Source organism: Triturus cristatus, chromosome 9, assembly GCF_964204655.1.
Source record: "Triturus cristatus chromosome 9, aTriCri1.1, whole genome shotgun sequence".
Taxonomy (NCBI): Eukaryota; Metazoa; Chordata; class Amphibia; order Caudata; family Salamandridae; genus Triturus; species Triturus cristatus.
In genome coordinates, this window is record NC_140592.1 from 377222936 (window position 1) to 377242828 (window position 19893).

The 19893-nt window shown below is 44.1% G+C and overlaps 2 protein-coding genes across 3 annotated transcripts in view; one reads left to right on the forward strand and one right to left on the reverse strand.

The window, feature by feature from the left end:
• Positions 1-6335, reverse strand: part of LOC146797985 (nesprin-2-like) — a 229303-nt gene extending 222968 nt beyond the window's left edge. The window contains exon 1 of the mRNA XM_085625213.1: positions 5907-6335. The gene's annotated coding sequence lies outside the window, so the exon portion shown is untranslated. The remainder of the gene's footprint in view (positions 1-5906) is intronic.
• Positions 6095-19893, forward strand: part of LOC146797986 (uncharacterized) — a 284680-nt gene continuing 270881 nt past the window's right edge. Inside the window, exon 1 of one of the 2 annotated variants that reach the window (XR_014968578.1) lies at positions 6095-6310. Coding sequence is in view for 1 of the 2 variants with exons in the window: in XM_085625216.1 (XP_085481342.1) it covers positions 6280-6310 (31 nt within the window). In the remaining variant the exon portion in view is untranslated. The remainder of the gene's footprint in view (positions 6311-19893) is intronic. The other variant, XM_085625216.1, reaches the window with a different exon arrangement.

The window sequence follows — 19893 nt, forward strand, 5'->3', positions numbered from 1 at the left end:
CGCCCACTGACCAACGAAACAAACATATTTAGAAGGCATGTGAGGTGTGCTCTGCTGGTTAAGCTAGGAAGGGAAATGCGCTCTGCGCCCATCCAGAGGTGGCATGGAATAGCTGCTTGGACTGGATTGTTACTATTGGAGGAGGACAAAGACTGACTTGGCACAGGAAGAGGTCTGGATTTAGGCCCGAAGGATTACCAGGGGCTGAGATCAACTCCAGCATCCCACCCATCACTTTTTTATTTTTTCTAGATATAAACAAGACTAGGCAGCTTTGGGATTCGGCATTTCCGGCATTGGGTAGCACAGAGGGCTTTTAAGGAGAAACTGGGGGACTTATTTTCTTATAAATTATGTACTGAGGCTCTCGCCGCTAGACCCTGAAGGGTTTGAATAGTACATCAGGTGACATAATTATGGAAATTACCTCTGTAGAACAGCCAGTGTGATTCCACCTGTGTCTGTTTACATCGGCCAAACACAGATGAGTCACGTTAACGTGGCTGCGTGTACACGTGAAGTTAATGAGGTATTGGGAACGCGCGCGTGCCCTATTCAAAACGCGCCGCCTATGCCCCGAGAACTTGTTTGCATCTTCCCACCACCTCCAGGACTCTTCCAGAGCAGGCGGCATGTTTGTGTTGCGAAACGAGTCTTGTGTGTTTTTATTATGTTGTTATGCTGCAGTAAAAACAGTTGTCGCTCGCGCCAACACCCACCCGGGAAAGGCGCCCGGGTGGTGTTACCTGGAAGAGGGTAGAACGTTTTCAAATTGCAAACCAGGCCTCCTAGCGCCACTTAAGCTCTGCTCTCTGCTCTGAGACTCGTTTCACCACAAGTGCACAATTCGAAGCGCACTGTGACTAAAACAATGTAGACATTTTTAGGGCACTATCTTAGTTGAGTTGAAATTAGTTGTATTTTATTTGGCACTAATAAGTGTTCCATATTACGTAAACGAGAACGCCCCCCCCCCCCACACACACACACACACTCCCCCCCCCCCCTCCTCCTCTCAACCATCCCAAAACACGCCTCTCCACATTATCGGACCCTAGGGAGCCCGCTACACTGTGGGTATGGCGCTTGGTTGGACGGGTGTTGCACTTGCTGTGAACATTTGTGGGAGGCGTTGTGGTGTCGCGCGTGACTGACCATAGGTGTGCTTTTATTGTGTCTTTGGACACAGCACTTAGCGCTGCGAAAAGTGATGCCATAATTGAGAGATGGTGCGAATTCAATCGGCTTTATTTATTTATTCAGCCGGTCCTATATGCCGAGTTTATTCTGATTCAGTTTCATAGTGCAGTGTTTCAGGGCTCACTTTATTTCTGGCAAGGACACGGCACGTTAATGCAGAGCCGCCGACAGGGTGTGAAGAGACTGAAATATATCTGTAAATCCGCCCAGAAGCTTCTAATGCATACTCATAGCAGCAACACTGCAAACCACTCCGCTAGTACAGCGTCCGTGAGAGTTTCATAGTACAGTGTCTCAGTGCCCCCTCAGAAACTCGTCACGCGGTATCCCAGTTCACTCCTAAATCAACGTCATGGCACAACATACCAGGAGCTTCCTTGCACAATACAGTATCTCAGTTCGCCCCATAGCAGCGTGAAGACTGCAATTTACCAATGAGCCCGTCAGAAGCTTCATGTCTCAATATATCAGTGCAGTGCTCCCTCAAAGTATCATTCATAACAGCACAGTATATCGCGTGCCCTCAGGGCCGCACAACAGTACCCTCCTCCCTCAGTGAACCATTATTTCATGACTACTACATGCTCCCAGAGCTACAGTACAGCACCATAAAAGCACACTGCCTCAGTGCATCTTCATAGCATCATAACAGTACAGTATCTGAGTGCAGCCTCGTGGCACCACACAGCACACTCATAGCATCATAACAGCACTCTATCTCCCTGCACCCTTATTGCATCTTAACAGCACAGCTTCCGAGTGCAGCCTCGTGGCAGCACACTACCACACAGCACACTCATAGCGTCATAACAGCACACCACACCATCCCAGTGCACTCCTGTGACACGACCGACAACAGCACGCTGCCTCAGTGCACCGTGATAGCATCATAACAGCACTCTGTCTGCTTCTTAACTGCACAATATATCAGTGCAGCATAACATCACACTATATCAGTGCACCCTTATAGCATATGAACTGCACAATATATCCGTGCACCCCCATGGCAGAATAACAACACATTATATCAGTGCCCCCTGATACCATCTGAACTGCACAATATATCAGTGCACTGTTTGAGCATCTTGACAGCACACTACCTCACTGCACCCTCACAGCATATTACCTGCACAATATATCCGTGTACCCCATGGCAGAATAACAGCACATTATATCAGTGCTCTCTGATAGCATCTGAACTGCACAATATATCAGTGCACTCTTTGAGCATCTTGACAGCACACTACCTCACTGCACCCTCACAGCATATTACCTGCACAATATATCAGTGCGCCCTCATGGCAGCATAACATCACACTATATACCAGTGCACCCTCTTAGAGCATCATTACAGAGACTGTCTCAGAGCACGCTCATGGTAGCACACTGTCTGCCTAAGTTGGTGATGATTCTTTGAGATCCATCATATTTTAAGGTACCTGAAGAACATAGACCCTCTTGCACGCGCTTCATCATATTGTCACAATTGTGGTAGTCATCCGCGTTGTTTAGGTTCTCTGTATTATTTCCTATAATTCAAGTAATTGACGATAAAGAAGGTGTTTCCCGATTTTTATACACTTGGAGATGTGAATGTTGTGGATGTTGGTTTAATCTGGAGGAACCAACTCATAAGAATGTTTGACTGGAATGTGAAGTTAAGTTGTACGCATATTGATTGCCACATTTTTTGTGGGTGGAAGGTAAAGATTTAACCGTCTTCTTAGTTTTCACTTTTGGCAAAAACATGTTTTTTTTATTTATTGTGATTAGATTGGATATGATGGTTTTTTAAAGAGCTTTGCTATACTAATAGATTAGGATTTAAATTAAATGTAAATTTGTAATTTACATTTGGTTGTTTAGCTTTAATCTCTCTCCCATTTCTGTAATATTGTTTTTTTATATGAAGTACATTTTGGGATGTTTCAGTAATAAACTGTGAATGATTTTTTTAGGAATGTATTGGTTCAATGTATCTGTTATGCTGTATTTCCAAACATTGCAACTATCGCATTATGATGTATCATGTCTGTGATGATTATTACAGACATTGTATTGTTTTTATTTATGATAATGTTGTTTTACGTTCTATCTTTTTACAGCCTTGAAAAAGCAACAGGAGTGACGAAACACGTGTTTGCTATTTTGGCGCAAGAAACTGATGCTAATTTCATTGAATTGTTTTGCTATATTGCTAACAACTGTTATACGTGAATTGGACTTTGCTATCCGTACAAATTAGTAAAAATTAGTTCATACTGTAAGTTATGGTTGAGAGAAATAAGGATATTCTCAATAAATAATTATTTGCTTATGCTAAGGTTACTGTATCTTTGAATTCATTTTAGGTGCCTCTTTTTATCTACTGATTTCCGACCTTAAAAGCTTCGTAGCAGGGCACTATCTCAGTGCACTCTCATATATATTAACTGTACTGTTTATCAGTGCACCCTCTGGATAGTAAATCTGTCCCACAGTGTGCCTACACGGTGTCGTCGTAACATTAGACTATCTCAACGCACTCTTTTAGCATCATCACTGCACAATATATCAGTCACAGCATCATAACAGCACCGAATATCAGGGCACCCTCTTTGCCTAACAATAGCATAATATATCCGCGTCCTCTCATGCCATCATAATGGCACAGCACATAGCTCAGTCCTCATGGCATCATAATGGCACATAGCTCAGTCCTCTCATGGCATCATAATGGCACAGCACATAGCTCAGTCCTCTCATGGCATCATAAAGGCACATAGCTCGGTCCACTCATGGTGTCATAACGGCACATAGCTCAGTCCTCTCATGGCAACATAACGGCACATAGCTCAGTCCTCTCATGGCATCATAATGGCACATAGCTCGGTCCTCTCATGGCATCATAATGGCACATAGCTCAGTCCTCTCATGGCATCATAATGGCACAGCACATAGCTCAGTCCTCTCATGGCATCATATTGGTACATAGCTCAGTCCTCTCATTGCATCATAATGGCACAGCACATAGCTCAGTCCTCTCATGGCATCATAATGGCACAGCACATAGCTCAGTCCTCTCATGGCATCATAATGGCACAGCACATAGCTCAGTCCTCTCATTGCATCATAATGGTACATAGCTCAGTCCTCTCATGGCATCATAACGGCACATAGCTCAGTCCTCTCATGGCATCATAATGGCACAGCACATAGCTCAGTCCTCTCAAGGCATCATAACGGCACATAGCTCGGTCCTCTCATGGCATCATAATGGCACATAGCTCAGTCCTCTCATGGCATCATAATGGCACAGCACATAGCTCAGTCCTCTCATGGCATCATAATAGCAAATAGCTCAGTCCTCTCATGGCATCATAATGGCACATAGCTCAGTCCTCTCATGGCATCATAATGGCACAGCACATAGCTCAGTCCTCTCATGGCATCATATTGGTACATAGCTCAGTCCTCTCATTGCATCATAATGGCACAGCACATAGCTCAGTCCTCTCATGGCATCATAATGGCACAGCACATAGCTCAGTCCTCTCATGGCATCATAATGGCACATAGCTCAGTCCTCTCATGGCATCATAATGGCACAGCACATAGCTCAGTCCTCTCATGGCATCATAATGGCACAGCACATAGCTCAGTTCTCTCATGGCATCATAACGGCACATAGCTCAGTCCTCTCATGGCATCATAATGGCACAGCACATAGCTCAGTCCTCTCATGGCATCATAACGGCACATAGCTCAGTCCTCTCATGGCATCATAATGGCACATAGCTCAGTCCTCTCATGGCATCATAACGGCACATAGCTCAGTCCTCTCACGGCATCATAATGGAACATAGCTCAGTCCTCTCATGGCATCATAATGGCACAGCACATAGCTCAGTCCTCTCATGGCATCATAACGGCACATAGCTCAGTCCTCTCATGGCATCATAATGGCACAGCACATAGCTCAGTCCTCTCATGGTGTCATAATGGCACATAGCTCAGTCCTCTCATGGCATCATAACGGCACAGAGCTCAGTCCTCTCATGGCATCATAATAGCACAGCACATAGCTCAGTCCTCTCATCGCATCATAATGGCACATAGCTCAGTCCTCTAATGGCATCATAATGGCACATAGCTCAGTCCTCTCATGGCATCATAATGGCACAGCACATAGCTCAGTCCTCTCATGGTGTCATAATGGCACATAGCTCAGTCCTCTCATGGCATCATAATGGCACATAGCTCAGTCCTCTCATGGCATCATAATGGCACAGCACATAGCTCAGTCCTCTCATGGTGTCATAATGGCACATAGCTCAGTCCTCTCATGGCATCATAATGGCACAGCACATAGCTCAGTCCTCTCATGGTGTCATAATGGCACATAGCTCAGTCCTCTCATGGCATCATAATGGCACATAGCTCAGTCCTCTCATGGCATCATAATGGCTCATAGCTCAGCGTACCGTGGTTGCCTAATATCAGCACAACACCTCAGTGCACACCATAGCCGAATCATGAATGTAATTTATGTCAAATTGTCAGTACACTTTTCTATCATCATAATTGAACAATACAACGGAGGAAGGTCGAGGCGCACTATTTCGGTGTAACCACACAATACCACCATCGCATCTAAGTGCATCCTTACACAATCAAAACCCCACACTTTCTCATTGTGCTCTCACTGAAGCATCAAAGTACAATACCTGGATGTCTCCTCGTAGGATCGTGCTTCTTTCCAGGTGCCCTGGTCCAAATATCTGCGCAAGGCCTGGTCAGTTTCCAGGTCTCCCTGTCACAGCTCCCATGTGCCGAGGATCACATCACTCCGAAGGAGGCAGGCCACTGTGCGTCTGAAGACGTGTAATCATTAACCAGTAACCGAGAAACAACTGCCGAGGAGGATGGCTTCACACTGCCCTTGCTGCTCCGTAACTTTGCCTCGAACCTACCGCAACGTGGAAGCGGCGACGGGGGCAGGGACCCCCGTTTTTGGGACGCGTAGACCCCGCACGTCCCCCACGCAGCAGGTGCTGGGACACCCGGGCAGAGGCGATCACTGCACACACACCGAGGAGGATGTGCGGCTTGGCAGGTAACCCGAGTGCAGGTAAGAGAAGCCGTGGCCCCGCCCACTGCCCTGCCAGAGAGTCTCTCATCCCCATCGAATGTTGAATTTTAACCACTTCCAGCCCGCGCCTCGAAGCAGTGCAAGGGGAGAGCTGCTACAAACTCCAGGGGCCGCTTCACATACACACTGCGCAGGTCACAGAATATGCACCGGTTACCAGAAAGTTTGTCACCAACGTTTTCACAGACTGACCCGTACAAAAGGGCCCCCTTGCTCTGTTTGGGCAGTGCAAAGTCTGCGCTGGTCACTCAGTGTAAACGCAGATGCAAGTCTGCTCGGATATTGGCGATTAATAGCTCTGTCACTGGTCAATATTTTGCCACCAAATATTTAACTAGTCCTATACTCAGTGCTTCTCGCAGCTTGGCTTAAGAGCGAGAATGTTTTACGGCATGGGCAAAGTAAGCAATTGCCCAAAGCCCCCACTTCTTTCATGTGACCCCCTAAAAAGGAGACCTTTCTCTCTATTTACCCCTGTCTTTTCTATTTGTATACATTACATTCTCTCTCTCTGTGCTTACCTTTACCTCTGACTAATAATGTCTCTATCCAGTGTCATCTTAAGGATTTTTTGGATCCCTGGACAAGACATATTTTTCAACTAGTTTTGTGTTATTCCTTTTCTGAAAGTTTAACATATAATTCCATAAAGTTTGGCATCATGCGTGTTTGGATTAGTGGGAAATGCGTACTAAAATTCGAAGTTGTTCTGAACAGTGGGGCCCAAAATATGTCTTGCCCAGGAGCTCAAAAATCCTTAAAATGACACTACTTGGGGAGAAGGATTTAAAAAGAAAACCAATGCCAAGATATTGAGAAGTCAGTCTCTTACTGCAACTTTAATTGCTTCTAAACCTTTACATTTTGGGAGTAGAATCAACCCCCATGGCAAACATGAACTAGATTTTTTTATACAGCACCTCATTTCTACTTCTGGTGTTTCAAAGAAGTATAAATACTGGCAAATAGCCTTTCCTACGCAGCCAGAACTACTCAGTACCATTACAACGTGGGCAATACAATGAACGCGCTGTTACCACGTGTTCCATAACCATGCGTTCCATTACCATGCAAGTCGTTACAACGACTTGCAGTAGGGAACGTGTTGTTGGATTTTAAATACAGCACCTTCCCTACTGATGCACAGATTGGAGTGGTAATATATATGATTCCAAAGTCCAGCGCTTCCCTAAGGCAAGTCATTGTAACAACTTGTGTGGTAATGGAACACATGATACAACGCGTTCAGTGTATTGCCAGCGTTGTAATGGCATGCATTGTAAAAGCATGAGGAATTTAGCACTTAGAGACCTGAAGGTGACAATGCACTTTATAAATGGCAATTACAATTGTGTCATGCATCCATATATAACAAGTTCCCCTATCTACCAAATTTCCCTACCTCGGATGGAGGCCAGGTTTCTCTTGCCAAGATTCAACGTTGTGACCTGCTGATCACACAAGGATCCCGGTGTATTATCAATGAGACAAGGGAGTTCTGCATGAAAAATTATAGTGATCGGTGGTGCTTGTGGAGCGAATGGCTGCTCTGTGTGGTGATCAGCCTTGCGCTTTGAAGCGCAGGTGACTCATCAGTGTCTAGCGTTGGATTTGTTATTGAGTTACACCCTCCAATAAAATTGCTATACTTAGACAGTCGCACAGGTGTCAGATGTGTAAGATGTGTGCTTTCGTGCAAAGCAAGCGTTACATGTACTTATATTCGTCAATGTACTGCACAACTTCTTACCTGTGCTCAGTTTCACTAGCCGTTAGGTTATCACTCGAACCCAGATCAGCTACTTCAGTAGATCTCACATTTTGTGACAAAACATATTGCAGCATATTTACCAAAAACATGTCGCTCTGACATTTCTAAAACTCAAGGATGCACCATATTCACAAGAATACGGTGCACCACTGAGTTTGCCCTAGCGCTGGTGCAAAAAAAGCTGCCTAGCGCCAGTGCAGGCACCCTGTCACCATGTTGCAAGGGTGCCTGCGCTGCAGGAGTGATTGTTTATGTGCAGGAAGGGACACCTTCCTGCACATAAACAATCATTCACGGTGATTTGCTCTTTCTATGTGTGCTGAAGAATGTAGCACACATAGAAAGAGAAAACAAGCATTGACATAGTCAATAGGTCTCGCCTTGGGGACCTTATAAGTGTTTAGAAATGCAGGTCATTATGCCCCACTGGCTGGGAACATCGACAAAGTGAACTGATCGATGAGCTCTGCGAGAAATGGCATGGATGAGAGCGATGTGTTCGCGGGGAAATATTAAGACGAGGAAGGCCCTGGGCTCAGCGTGAAAGGATGAGAGCGGTGTGTTGTCAGTGACATTTCAGGATGCGCAGAGCAGTGGAATCAGCGTGAAAGGAAAGGTGACCGGGTGAGAGGGATTGGCTTTTGTGTGAAAAGTGAGAGGAAAGAGAAGCTGCTAGGTGAAGCGGAGACCCGTGGGATCTGGGTGAACGGGCAATGGAGAGCGACAGGCTCTTGGTGACAATTGAAAGGAGAGTGGATGGGGAGGGTGAAGGGCTGTGGGTGAAAGGACAGAGGAGCAATGTAAGTATGGAGGAAAGATCATTTGAGGAGTGCTATGGATTTGGTGAAAGGACGGACAAGGACGTGGAGTTGGTTCAGTATGAGGTGAGTGCGGGGTTGGGCTGTGCGAGTGAAAGGGGCTTTGCTTGCCTGTGCTGCTTGTGTTAGGGGCTGAAGGCAGTGACGATGCTCCTCGCGAGGACAGGACTGCCGAAGGACAGCGAACCATGAAATGGGCAGTGTGCAAGGGAGGGTGTGGAGGATGGAGAGCACCCGGAAGAGAGAGTGAAAGGGCCTTTGCTGGCCTGTGCTGCTTGTGTTAGGGGCTGTTCGCGAGTGAAGGGCTGCTAAAGGACACCCGGCCGTGAGGTGGGCATTGTGCAGAGGGATGGATGATGGGGATTACTCGATGTGTGAAGAGGAAGGTTAAGGCAGTGAAAGGGAATGATGGGCTTGCTTGCGTTCTGTGGGGCTGATATGCCTGTGGTGTGGGGAGCTGATGATGGCACCCTGGGCGGGGCTCTGCTGGCACATCATCTATCCAACAAAAGGGTATTTCTAATCGGGGGGGCTAGGATAGCCTGCACATTGTCGTGAGAGGAGGGGTGGATGGTGCCCGTGTCCGGGAACGGCAGTGAGATGAGGATGCGCGCACTCTTGGGGGAGGAAGTGCTTGTAGGTGGGAGGGTAGCATGCGTACTCAGGCAGTGTGAGGGGAGTAGAGCACACCACATACGAAGACCGAGGCGCTGGAAGGTGCGTGCGCATGTTGTGCAAGGGTATGTGTTGAGGAAGGTGAGATTTGAGCATGGGGAGGACAGCGATATCTACATAGTAGTGTCAGGTTCAGGGTATGGAAGGGTGTAGGGGCCCACATCGTGCAAGGTGAACGCGCGGGAGGGGCAAGCTCGCAGATAGATGGCATAGGAGTATTATGAGGAACAGGGCAGACTGAGGGCACTGGTGTGCACATGGCATGGAACAGTGGAATTGTCTTGGTGCCCACATGCATCGTGAGAGGTGGGGGTCACAGGAGGGGGGCAGTGCAGGTTAAGGGCGCTGATATGCACATGACATGCTCATGATGTAGATTTGTCGGGTGGAGATGACCTCATTGTGCACGAGGGGAGGCTGGTCGGACTTGCATGACAAGGGGGAGCCTGACATTCAGAAAACACTTCTCTCCCTAATAATGGGACACGGGGCTCCCAGACCCTCACTTTATAAACAAGCGTAGCATCAATCGTTGCTGGAGTCATCTATGAGAATTTTCAGGAAACGCGCGGCCGCAAAAGTGAACGTGGCCGCCAATTAACGCGAACGCAAGACAGGCAAATGGAAACAAGTGCGTGCGCGATAATTCGAAACAGATGGTGGGACATGCACCCGCCTTTGCCCAATTGCGCCCTGTCTTTTTACAAAGACGCATGCAAAGCCCAATAGAAAAAATGCTAAAAAGAAAACACACACACGAGCATGTGAAAAGTCCAGAGTGATTCCAAGAGGTCGTTTTCCTAGGGCAGCACATGCGCGCAGCGCTAGGCTCGAGCTAAAACATGGAGAAATCAATGATTTTTCCTTGTATCGTCATTCTAACGCCTGGTAAACCATGGCGTTAGAATGGCGCTGTTTTTGGCGCTGCCTCAGCCTTGTAAATCTGGGGTAGGGTCAAAAAGCAATGGGTGTTAAGGTTGAACGCCCACAGCAACACCCATTGTATGCCCCTTAGCCACAGAAGACTGCGGTGGAAAGGGACATATTTACAAGGTGGCGTTAAGCCACGTTAAGTGGCTTAGCGGCACCTTGTAAATATGGGAAACGGTGCTACGCCACCAGAGCGTAAAAAAAAAGTGAAGCTGTGGTGGCGAGAGGGGCTTGTACATATGCCCCATTGTTTTTGCGCTGATCCCACTCGACAAGTCCCCTTGAATAGGTTGACAGTTTTGTACTGCATGAGGGTCAACCTTTGGTGTAAAAAACATTTTTGAGCTAGAATGCTGATCACCGCTGCCATTGGTGCCGCTTTGTACCCTTCAGTTAATCTGGGCCCAGGTGGCAGCAGCGAGTGTTACCTCCCTGAGCCTGCTTGGTGGAAGTCAGGGTTAATCTGAAGATCCAGAGAGAACATCTCTGTTGTGCCATAATGGCAATAAAAGGGCTTGGTTTGGCGGCATGATGGTCTGCTAGCTATTAATATATCAAAACAATTTACAAACCGTCCATTAGCTAAACATTATAGCACACAATCTTTAAATATACCACAGATGCCATCCCAGCAAAGTGTTACATGACACAAAAATGTTTGTTTAACTCTCCACAGCTGGTAGGAATATGTTAAGCAAATCGTAATCTATGAGACTATTTCTTTATATGTATTTATTAGCATTTTTCATATTATACTATAACACGTACACATTCTCAAACAGAACACCCACTGTGACATTATCAGATTGCTAAAGTACAGTCTCTTACTCAACACACTCAGAAATATTAAATATATCTGATCTAAGCCAGCAGCCTGTAGTTTTCCCATAACATGCCTGTGTATGTTTGCCGCACAGTAGAGGTGGGCAAGACACAGTAGCCTGGTTCCTGATCAGCTCCAGGTCCTCGCAACCTTGAGCTCAAAACTAAGCAAGCGTTCATGGAGGCAATGTGGCTAAGTGTCTACAGGTTTCGATGATTTGCAGACATTTCGCAATGGGGCAAACATCGACACACTCTCCATACCCATTTTTGCCCTGCAGTGATCGCATTTCCCGAAGTAATCACATGCATGAAATTTATATACATGGAATTTACACCAAGTGGAGCATTTTATACATAACCAGGGTCAAAAGATAGGAGCCAAATATTGCAATAAACAACGCTTAAAAGGGAGGAAAAAGCACAGTTGTGAATAATACCATCGATATTGAATCCCATCAGCCACTATGAATAGCGCATATCATCATATGGGATTCAACCATACACACAACTCTAGTGCTAGAGACACGTGTGGTGTATGGAACCAGGGGAAGGCAATCAGGTTCACAGAATTCACAAGCCCTGGTATGGTATGATGTCGCTAACATATGATTGAAAGTGGCAAATGGTCTTGAAGCAGTGCAAAAAAACAAACAAAGTGAGTGCAAATGTTAAAAACAACTACTAGGTCAGTCCCACAATTTATTCATGACTGACCAAGTGATGTAGTTAAAAACAGTGCAGGAAGCAGTTTGAAATAATAACTGCTATTGTCCCAAAGATGGTCTACATGTTTCAGCCATAATGATTGAATAGCAATCAGGCTTTCGTCAGAACCAGATCTACAAGCTACTGCTAATTGGTGTAATAATCCAAACAAAAAAAGAAGAAAGATATGACCTACTTGAATAGAAGTATTGAAACACTCCCGAATGTACGTGGAGTGATTAGTAAATCCTAAAACAGAAAAAAATTGTAAATGACAGAGATTGTGATGGAGAACAACAACGTGGTTCACAAGCTTTTTCTCAATAATCATGTGAAAATACTTATAACGTTTAAAAAGCTCTCATTGTTAGTTTAACTAACTAACTTGTGTCAAAAATTATAACAAATCAGTTTAAATACCCAACTTGATATCACCAACAAGAAAAACTTAATTGGAAAAATGCTTACCCCTCAATGTAGGGGGTCACGCCTCACCCCACCTGGCATCCGCTCAGATGAAAGATGCCCCGCTCTGTATCAGAATAAACGGGTGTAATGATGTACATACCAAGCAAAAATTGCTGGTCAGATAAAATAAAATCTCTACGCTATTGTCCTAACGATAGGAACATGGCTAAGAACAAACAAATGACTTATTAGTAAAAACATTTTTTTATAGTCTTGGCTATAGATGTAATAAGCCAAATTACGAAAGCGCTCGTATTATTATTACAAACACAGAAGCGCCGCTAAATGTGCCTCAAAGCCAAATTCAGAAACAAAGTCAGAACTCACTGTGGTATTGAAATTGGGCAACAGGAGTGGCTATCGCGGAACTAGTGTTTCGTTGATAATGTATACTCACTCTAAGACTCGACTACTGGAGTGTCAAGCAAAGGTATAGAAACAAACAAACACGCCGCATCTACTCAGCGCTTACCTATCCGTCGGTACCTCCGTCTGGAATGAGCTGGATGGGGAGGCACCGGCGCTGGTGTCTAGCGCACGTAAATAGACGCGCGTCTCGATGACGCGAACATCAGCGTCTGTAGGGGCTTCTGGTACTAGAAGTTTTACAATAACGTTCAAACTCGTATAAATACGAGAATGGGCACAGAAATGTGTCGGCAATAACTTCTGATACTCAAAGTTTAGCTTCTAACATTGGAACCACTGAACCTCAGAGATCTCATATCCATGCAGATTTTTTCTCTTGAGAAAACGGAAGAGCTCAATACCAGGAAACTAGTAATCCTGCGGGAATGACCACAAGAGTGTATGTAGTGTATAACTCTCTAGAACAGAGGGACAGAATATGTAGACCTGTGAGGCCATGCACCATTGAACTCAGGAAGTAGATTATGTTCAATCGCGGAGTGGCTCATGAATGTAAAGCAATCTACTCAAAACTGCAAGAAAATATTAAACTACAATGCGGTACAATCCCTGGCATTGCCAACAGGTCACGAAATGGAAGAATGTCCCCCCACGAGTTTTTACAGGCTAGTCCACGGTATATCATCGTTTAGCCCTTGTGTGTCACTGTGGAGTGAATAAATCCATTTCTGTTCTTTTCTGAAAAGAAATCGGGTAATGTCGCTGACATGTGGAGGAATAAACGGCTGCTCTAACACCGTCCATTGAAGTTCCTCTGCTTTATGTTGGAAAGTGAGGAAGTGTTGAGTCAATTTGGTCGCTTGTTTTTTGCACCGGATAGTGCTCTTGTGTTCATTGATGCGAAGCTTTATTTTACGAGTCGTCATTCCGACGTACCTCAATGAACAGGGGCAAGTGATAAGATATATAACTCGTTCAGAGTTACAATTACTATGTTTTGTTAAAGCCCAAGGTCTCTGTGTCCCAATATCAATCTCTTTGGTTGGTGCAGTCTGTGGACAAGCGGTGCATGTACCACAGGGAAAATGTCCTTGCACCTTCGGTAAATCCCATAATGTATTGGTTCTGACAGATGGGATGATTTTGGGTCGAGTGTGCACGAGAGTATCTCGTAAATTAGTGCCTCTTTTGTAAGAAAAAAGGGGACTAGGAAGAGTACCTTTGCCGATGTTGAGAATTGACCAATGTCTGCGTATGCTTCTTTGAATCTTGTTCGTCTGAGTACAGAAAGTATGTACAAACGTAAGCCTCGACAAAGGTGTCTTAGTGACAGGAGGCTCCAACAAGGCATCTCGATTATTATTCAGTGCTCTCATCATTGCCTTCTTCACTAAATGTGAGGGATATTGGCGTTGTTGTAGCTGGACCGAAAGATTGTGGGCATGTTTGCGAAAATTTTGCGTATCCAAACAATTTCTGCGGAGCCGCAGAAACTGTCCTACCGGTAAATTCTCTCGTAATGCTCTAGGATGGAAACTTTGATAAGTGAGTAATGAGTTTCTGGCCATAGGTTTTTTGTATAGCTCGCAACCTAATCCACCATCTATAGGATAGATGCAAATATCCAAAAAAGATAATTTTTCTTTACTGTATTCTATGGTGAACTTAAGAAATGAATTTCGATTGTTCAACCAGTCATAGAATTCTGAGACCTGTAGGGTGGTACCTCAAAAGATGACAAAGATGTCATCAATATAACGTTTCCACACTCTAATTCGGTCTCGGAAGGGATTGTCAGAATTGAGTATGTGATTCTCTTCGAACACGTGAACATACAGATTGGCTAACGAAGGGGCAAAAATACTGCCCATCGAAGTTCCTGACACCTGAAGGTATAGTTTGTCTTCGAACTTGAAAAAGTTTTCAGTCATTGCCAATCTTGCACATTCCATGACGAAAGGTGTAGGTGTAATAGTTTCTGAATCCTGGATACTAGTTTCCAGTAGTTCACGTACAACCTCGAGGGTCTCAAGTTGTGGAATGGCTGTGTAAAGTGATTCAATGTCAAAAGACACAAGATAATCCTGGTCTACATCAAATGTTGTTACTGACAATAGTCTCAGGACATCCTTCGTGTCTTGAAGATAAGTGGGCATCTTCTTGACTAGAGGTTTTAAGAAAAAGTCGACAAAAGTAGACAAAGGTTCCAACAGGGAGCCTATTCCTGATATAATAGGACGACCTGGTGGGGGTCTTTGTGTTTTGTGAATTTTTGGCAAGGTGTAGAAATAGGGCACAATGGGATATTTCGTGGTCAGAAAATCTGCTTCATTAGAAGTGATCCAACCTTCAGCTTTCGCCTCTTCAACCAATTGTCGGATTTCATTAGTTAATCTCATAGTAGGATCAAGAGAAAGAAGACGATAAGCCGTGGTATTGTTTAATTGTCTTAAACATTCTTCACGGTAGGCTGTTGTGTCTTGAATAACAATGGCACCGCCTTTATCGGCGGGTTTTATCGTGATGGTAGTGTCATTGGCTAGAGTGGAAAGAGCTTTCTTCTCACTTGAAGGTAGGTTCTGATAAGGTTTAGAGTAGCAATCTTCTAGACTGTTGATGTCTTCTAGGACAGCTTTCTCAAACGTCAGAACTTGATCTGGTACTTGATGTAGAGGAGGATTGAAACTCGAAGGTGGCTTCAAACCAGTGTTATTCATCAGTGAATCAATTGGATCCACACTTTTATCTTTAAAGAAAAAATGTAGTCGGATTTTTCTGAAAAAAAGTGCCAATTCACATCTGATTGCAAAAGGATCTCCTGTGTTGGTTGGTACAAAGCCAAGTCCTCGGTTGAGAACTGTAAGTTCATCTTTGTTGAGAGAACGTACACTCAAATTGACCACTAGGTCATCTGGTTGGTGCTGGTACTTGGTTGTGCTAGACCTGTTCTGCTCCTGGTGTTCGGTGGATGTGGGGGGTCTTGTTCCCAATGTACCTGTGCCCGGCCTTTTCTCCTGTCTCGATTTCTCCCACGACTTTGTCCTAAAAAAGTCTGGTCAAAAATTGAGGCTGGGGTTGGAATTGTGGCATAGGATGCGAATATTGTGGAAATGGATATTGCCATGGGGCTGGTGGCCACCAAGGTCCTGGAAATTGAGAGGGACCAAATCTACCACGCCTGCGATTTCTTCTGAAAGAGGTGGATGTGCCTCGACCCTGTTGGGTATCAAATGAAGATGTCTCAGAATCATTAGAATATGTATCTGAGCCTGAAGAAGAAGAATTTGAGTCCGTGCGTTTGCCCTTCCTATTGAATTCAGGGAGTGTGTACCCTTCTTTGGTGTAAGGGTATACGTTTTCATGGGAAAAGTGTGCAAGGTCTTTTTTGAATTTTTCTATCTTGGTCAATAAGATTGAGTCTTTGTACTCCTTATTGGACTTATTAGTCTCTTCTAAGTTCTTTTTGAAGAGGGTGTTAGTGATTGTCGTTTTAATTTGCCCTTCTAGGACCTGAATCTCAATCAGGATAGCATCTGCTATCCTCTTGGCTGTGTTGATGATCAATATTAACCAGTCTCGCGTGCATCGCCACGTGATCAATGACCAGTCTTTCATGAAGGGCTTGTCTGTGAGGAACAGGCGTGGTGCATTTGTCACTAGTAGACCAGTGGGGGCACAATTCTCACGTAAATACTCAGTCATGATGGCCCCATGAATGGATGTGCGAGAATGTGTGCGTTTTAAATTAAGTAAAGTAGGCCAATCACTTGGAGTGTTAGATGTTATATCTGAAATGGTGTTCAATATGCTAGGGTTCTCTGTGAGGATGGTCTGTAGAACACTATCATCAAAAGAAAGTCCAGTTTGTTCAGCCATGTTCAACTAAAGTCAGAGACAAATTATGTCGCGTAGAGATGGAAGTAATCAATCGGTAATGAAGAGATAGAGGAAAAAAGAGCCCGCAGCCGTAGCTGCTCAATATTATACCAACAATAAATTTTGAGAGAGGGCCAAAGGGAATTATATTTACTGACCCAATGGTTACTAATCCCTTAACCTTACATGTAATAACAACCAGAAATAACCAGGGTCAAAAGATAGGAGCCAAATATTGCAATAAACAACGCTTAAAAGGGAGGAAAAAGCACAGTTGTGAATAATACCATCGATATTGAATCCCATCAGCCACTATGAATAGCGCATATCATCATATGGGATTCAACCATACACACAACTCTAGTGCTAGAGACACGTGTGGTGTATGGAACCAGGGGAAGGCAATCAGGTTCACAGAATTCACAAGCCTGGTATGGTATGATGTCGCTAACATATGATTGAAAGTGGCAAATGGTCTTGAAGCAGTGCAAAAAAACAAACAAAGTGAGTGCAAATGTTAAAAACAACTACTAGGTCAGTCCCACAATTTATTCATGACTGACCAAGTGATGTAGTTAAAAACAGTGCAGGAAGCAGTTTGAAATAATAACTGCTATTGTCCCAAAGATGGTCTACATGTTTCAGCCATAATGATTGAATAGCAATCAGGCTTTCGTCAGGACCAGATCTACAAGCTACTGCTAATTGGTGTAATAATCCAAACAAAAAAAGAAGAAAGATACGACCTACTTGAATGGAAGTATTGAAACACTCCCGAATGTACGTGGAGTAATTAGTAAATCCTAAAACAGAAAAAAATTGTAAATGACAGAGATTGTGATGGAGAACAACAACGTGGTTCACAAGCTTTTTCTCAATAATCATGTGAAAATACTTATAGCGTTTAAAAAGCTCTCATTGTTAGTTTAACTAACTAACTTGTGTCAAAAATTATAACAAATCAGTTTAAATACCCAACTTGATATCACCAACAAGAAAAACTTAATTGGAAAAATGCTTACCCCTCAATGTAGGGGGTCACGCCTCACCCCACCTGGCATCCGCTCAGATGAAAGAGGCCCCGCTCTGTATCAGAATAAACGGGTGTAATGATGTACATACCAAGCAAAAATTGCTGGTCAGATAAAATAAAATCTCTACGCTATTGTCCTAACGATAGGAACATGGCTAAGAACAAACAAATTACTTATTAGTAAAAACATTTTTTTATAGTCTTGGCTATAGATGTAATAAGCCAAATTACGAAAGCGCTCGTATTATTATTACAAACACAGAAGCGCCGCTAAATGTGCCTCAAAGTCAAATTCAGAAACAAAGTCAGAACTCACTGTGGTATTGAAATTGGGCAACAGGAGTGGCTATCGCGGAACTAGTGTTTTGTTGATAATTGGTTGAAGAGGCGAAAGCTGAAGGTTGGATCACTTCTAATGAAGCAGATTTTCTGACCACGAAATATCCCATTGTGCCCTATTTCTACACCTTGCCAAAAATTCACAAAACACAAAGACCCCCACCAGGTCGTCCTATTATATCAGGAATAGGCTCCCTGTTGGAACCTTTGTCTACTTTTGTCGACTTTTTCTTAAAACCTCTAGTCAAGAAGATGCCCACTTATCTTCAAGACACGAAGGATGTCCTGAGACTATTGTCAGTAACAACATTTGATGTAGACCAGGATTATCTTGTGTCTTTTGACATTGAATCACTTTACACAGCCATTCCACAACTTGAGACCCTCGAGGTTGTACGTGAACTACTGGAAACTAGTATCCAGGATTCAGAAACTATTACACCTACACCTTTCGTCATGGAATGTGCAAGATTGGCAATGACTGAAAACTTTTTCAAGTTCGAAGACAAACTATACCTTCAGGTGTCAGGAACTTCGATGGGGAGTATTTTTGCCCCTTCGTTAGCCAATCTGTATGTTCACGTGTTCGAAGAGAATCACATACTCAATTCTGACAATCCCTTCCGAGACCGAATTAGAGTGTGGAAACGTTATATTGATGACATCTTTGTCATCTTTAGAGGTACCACCCTACAGGTCTCAGAATTCTATGACTGGTTGAACAATCGAAATTCATTTCTTAAGTTCACCATAGAATACAGTAAAGAAAAATTATCTTTTTTGGATATTTGCATCTATCCTATAGATGGTGGATTAGGTTGCGAGCTGTACAAAAAACCTATGGCCAGAAACTCATTACTCACTTATCAAAGTTTCCATCCTAGAGCATTACGAGAGAATTTACCGGTAGGACAGTTTCTGCGGCTCCGCAGAAATTGTTCGGATACGCAAAATTTTCGCAAACATGCCCACAATCTTTCGGTCCAGCTACAACAACGCCAATATCCCTCACATTTAGTGAAGAAGGCAATGAAGAGAGCACTGAATAATAATCGAGATGCCTTGTTGGAGCCTCCTGTCACTAAGACACCTTTGTCGAGGCTTACGTTTGTACATACTTTCTGTACTCAGACGAACAAGATTCAAAGAAGCATACGCAGACATTGGTCGATTCTCAACATCGGCAAAGGTACTCTTCCTAGTCCCCTTTTTTCTTACAAAAGAGGCACTAATTTACGAGATACTCTCGTGCACACTCGACCCAAAATCATCCCATCTGTCAGAACCAATACATTATGGGATTTACCGAAGGTGCAAGGACATTTTCCCTGTGGTACATGCACCGCTTGTCCACAGACTGCACCAACCAAAGAGATTGATATTGGGACACAGAGACCTTGGGCTTTAACAAAACATAGTAATTGTAACTCTGAACGAGTTATATATCTTATCACTTGCCCCTGTTCATTGAGGTACGTCGGAATGACGACTCGTAAAATAAAGCTTCGCATCAATGAACACAAGAGCACTATCCGGTGCAAAAAACAAGCAACCAAATTGACTCAACACTTCCTCACTTTCCAACATAAAGCAGAGGAACTTCAATGGACGGTGTTAGAGCAGCCGTTTATTCCTCCACATGTCAGCGACATTACCCGATTTCTTTTCAGAAAAGAACAGAAATGGATTTATTCACTCCACAGTGACACACAAGGGCTAAACGATGATATACCGTGGACTAGCCTGTAAAAAC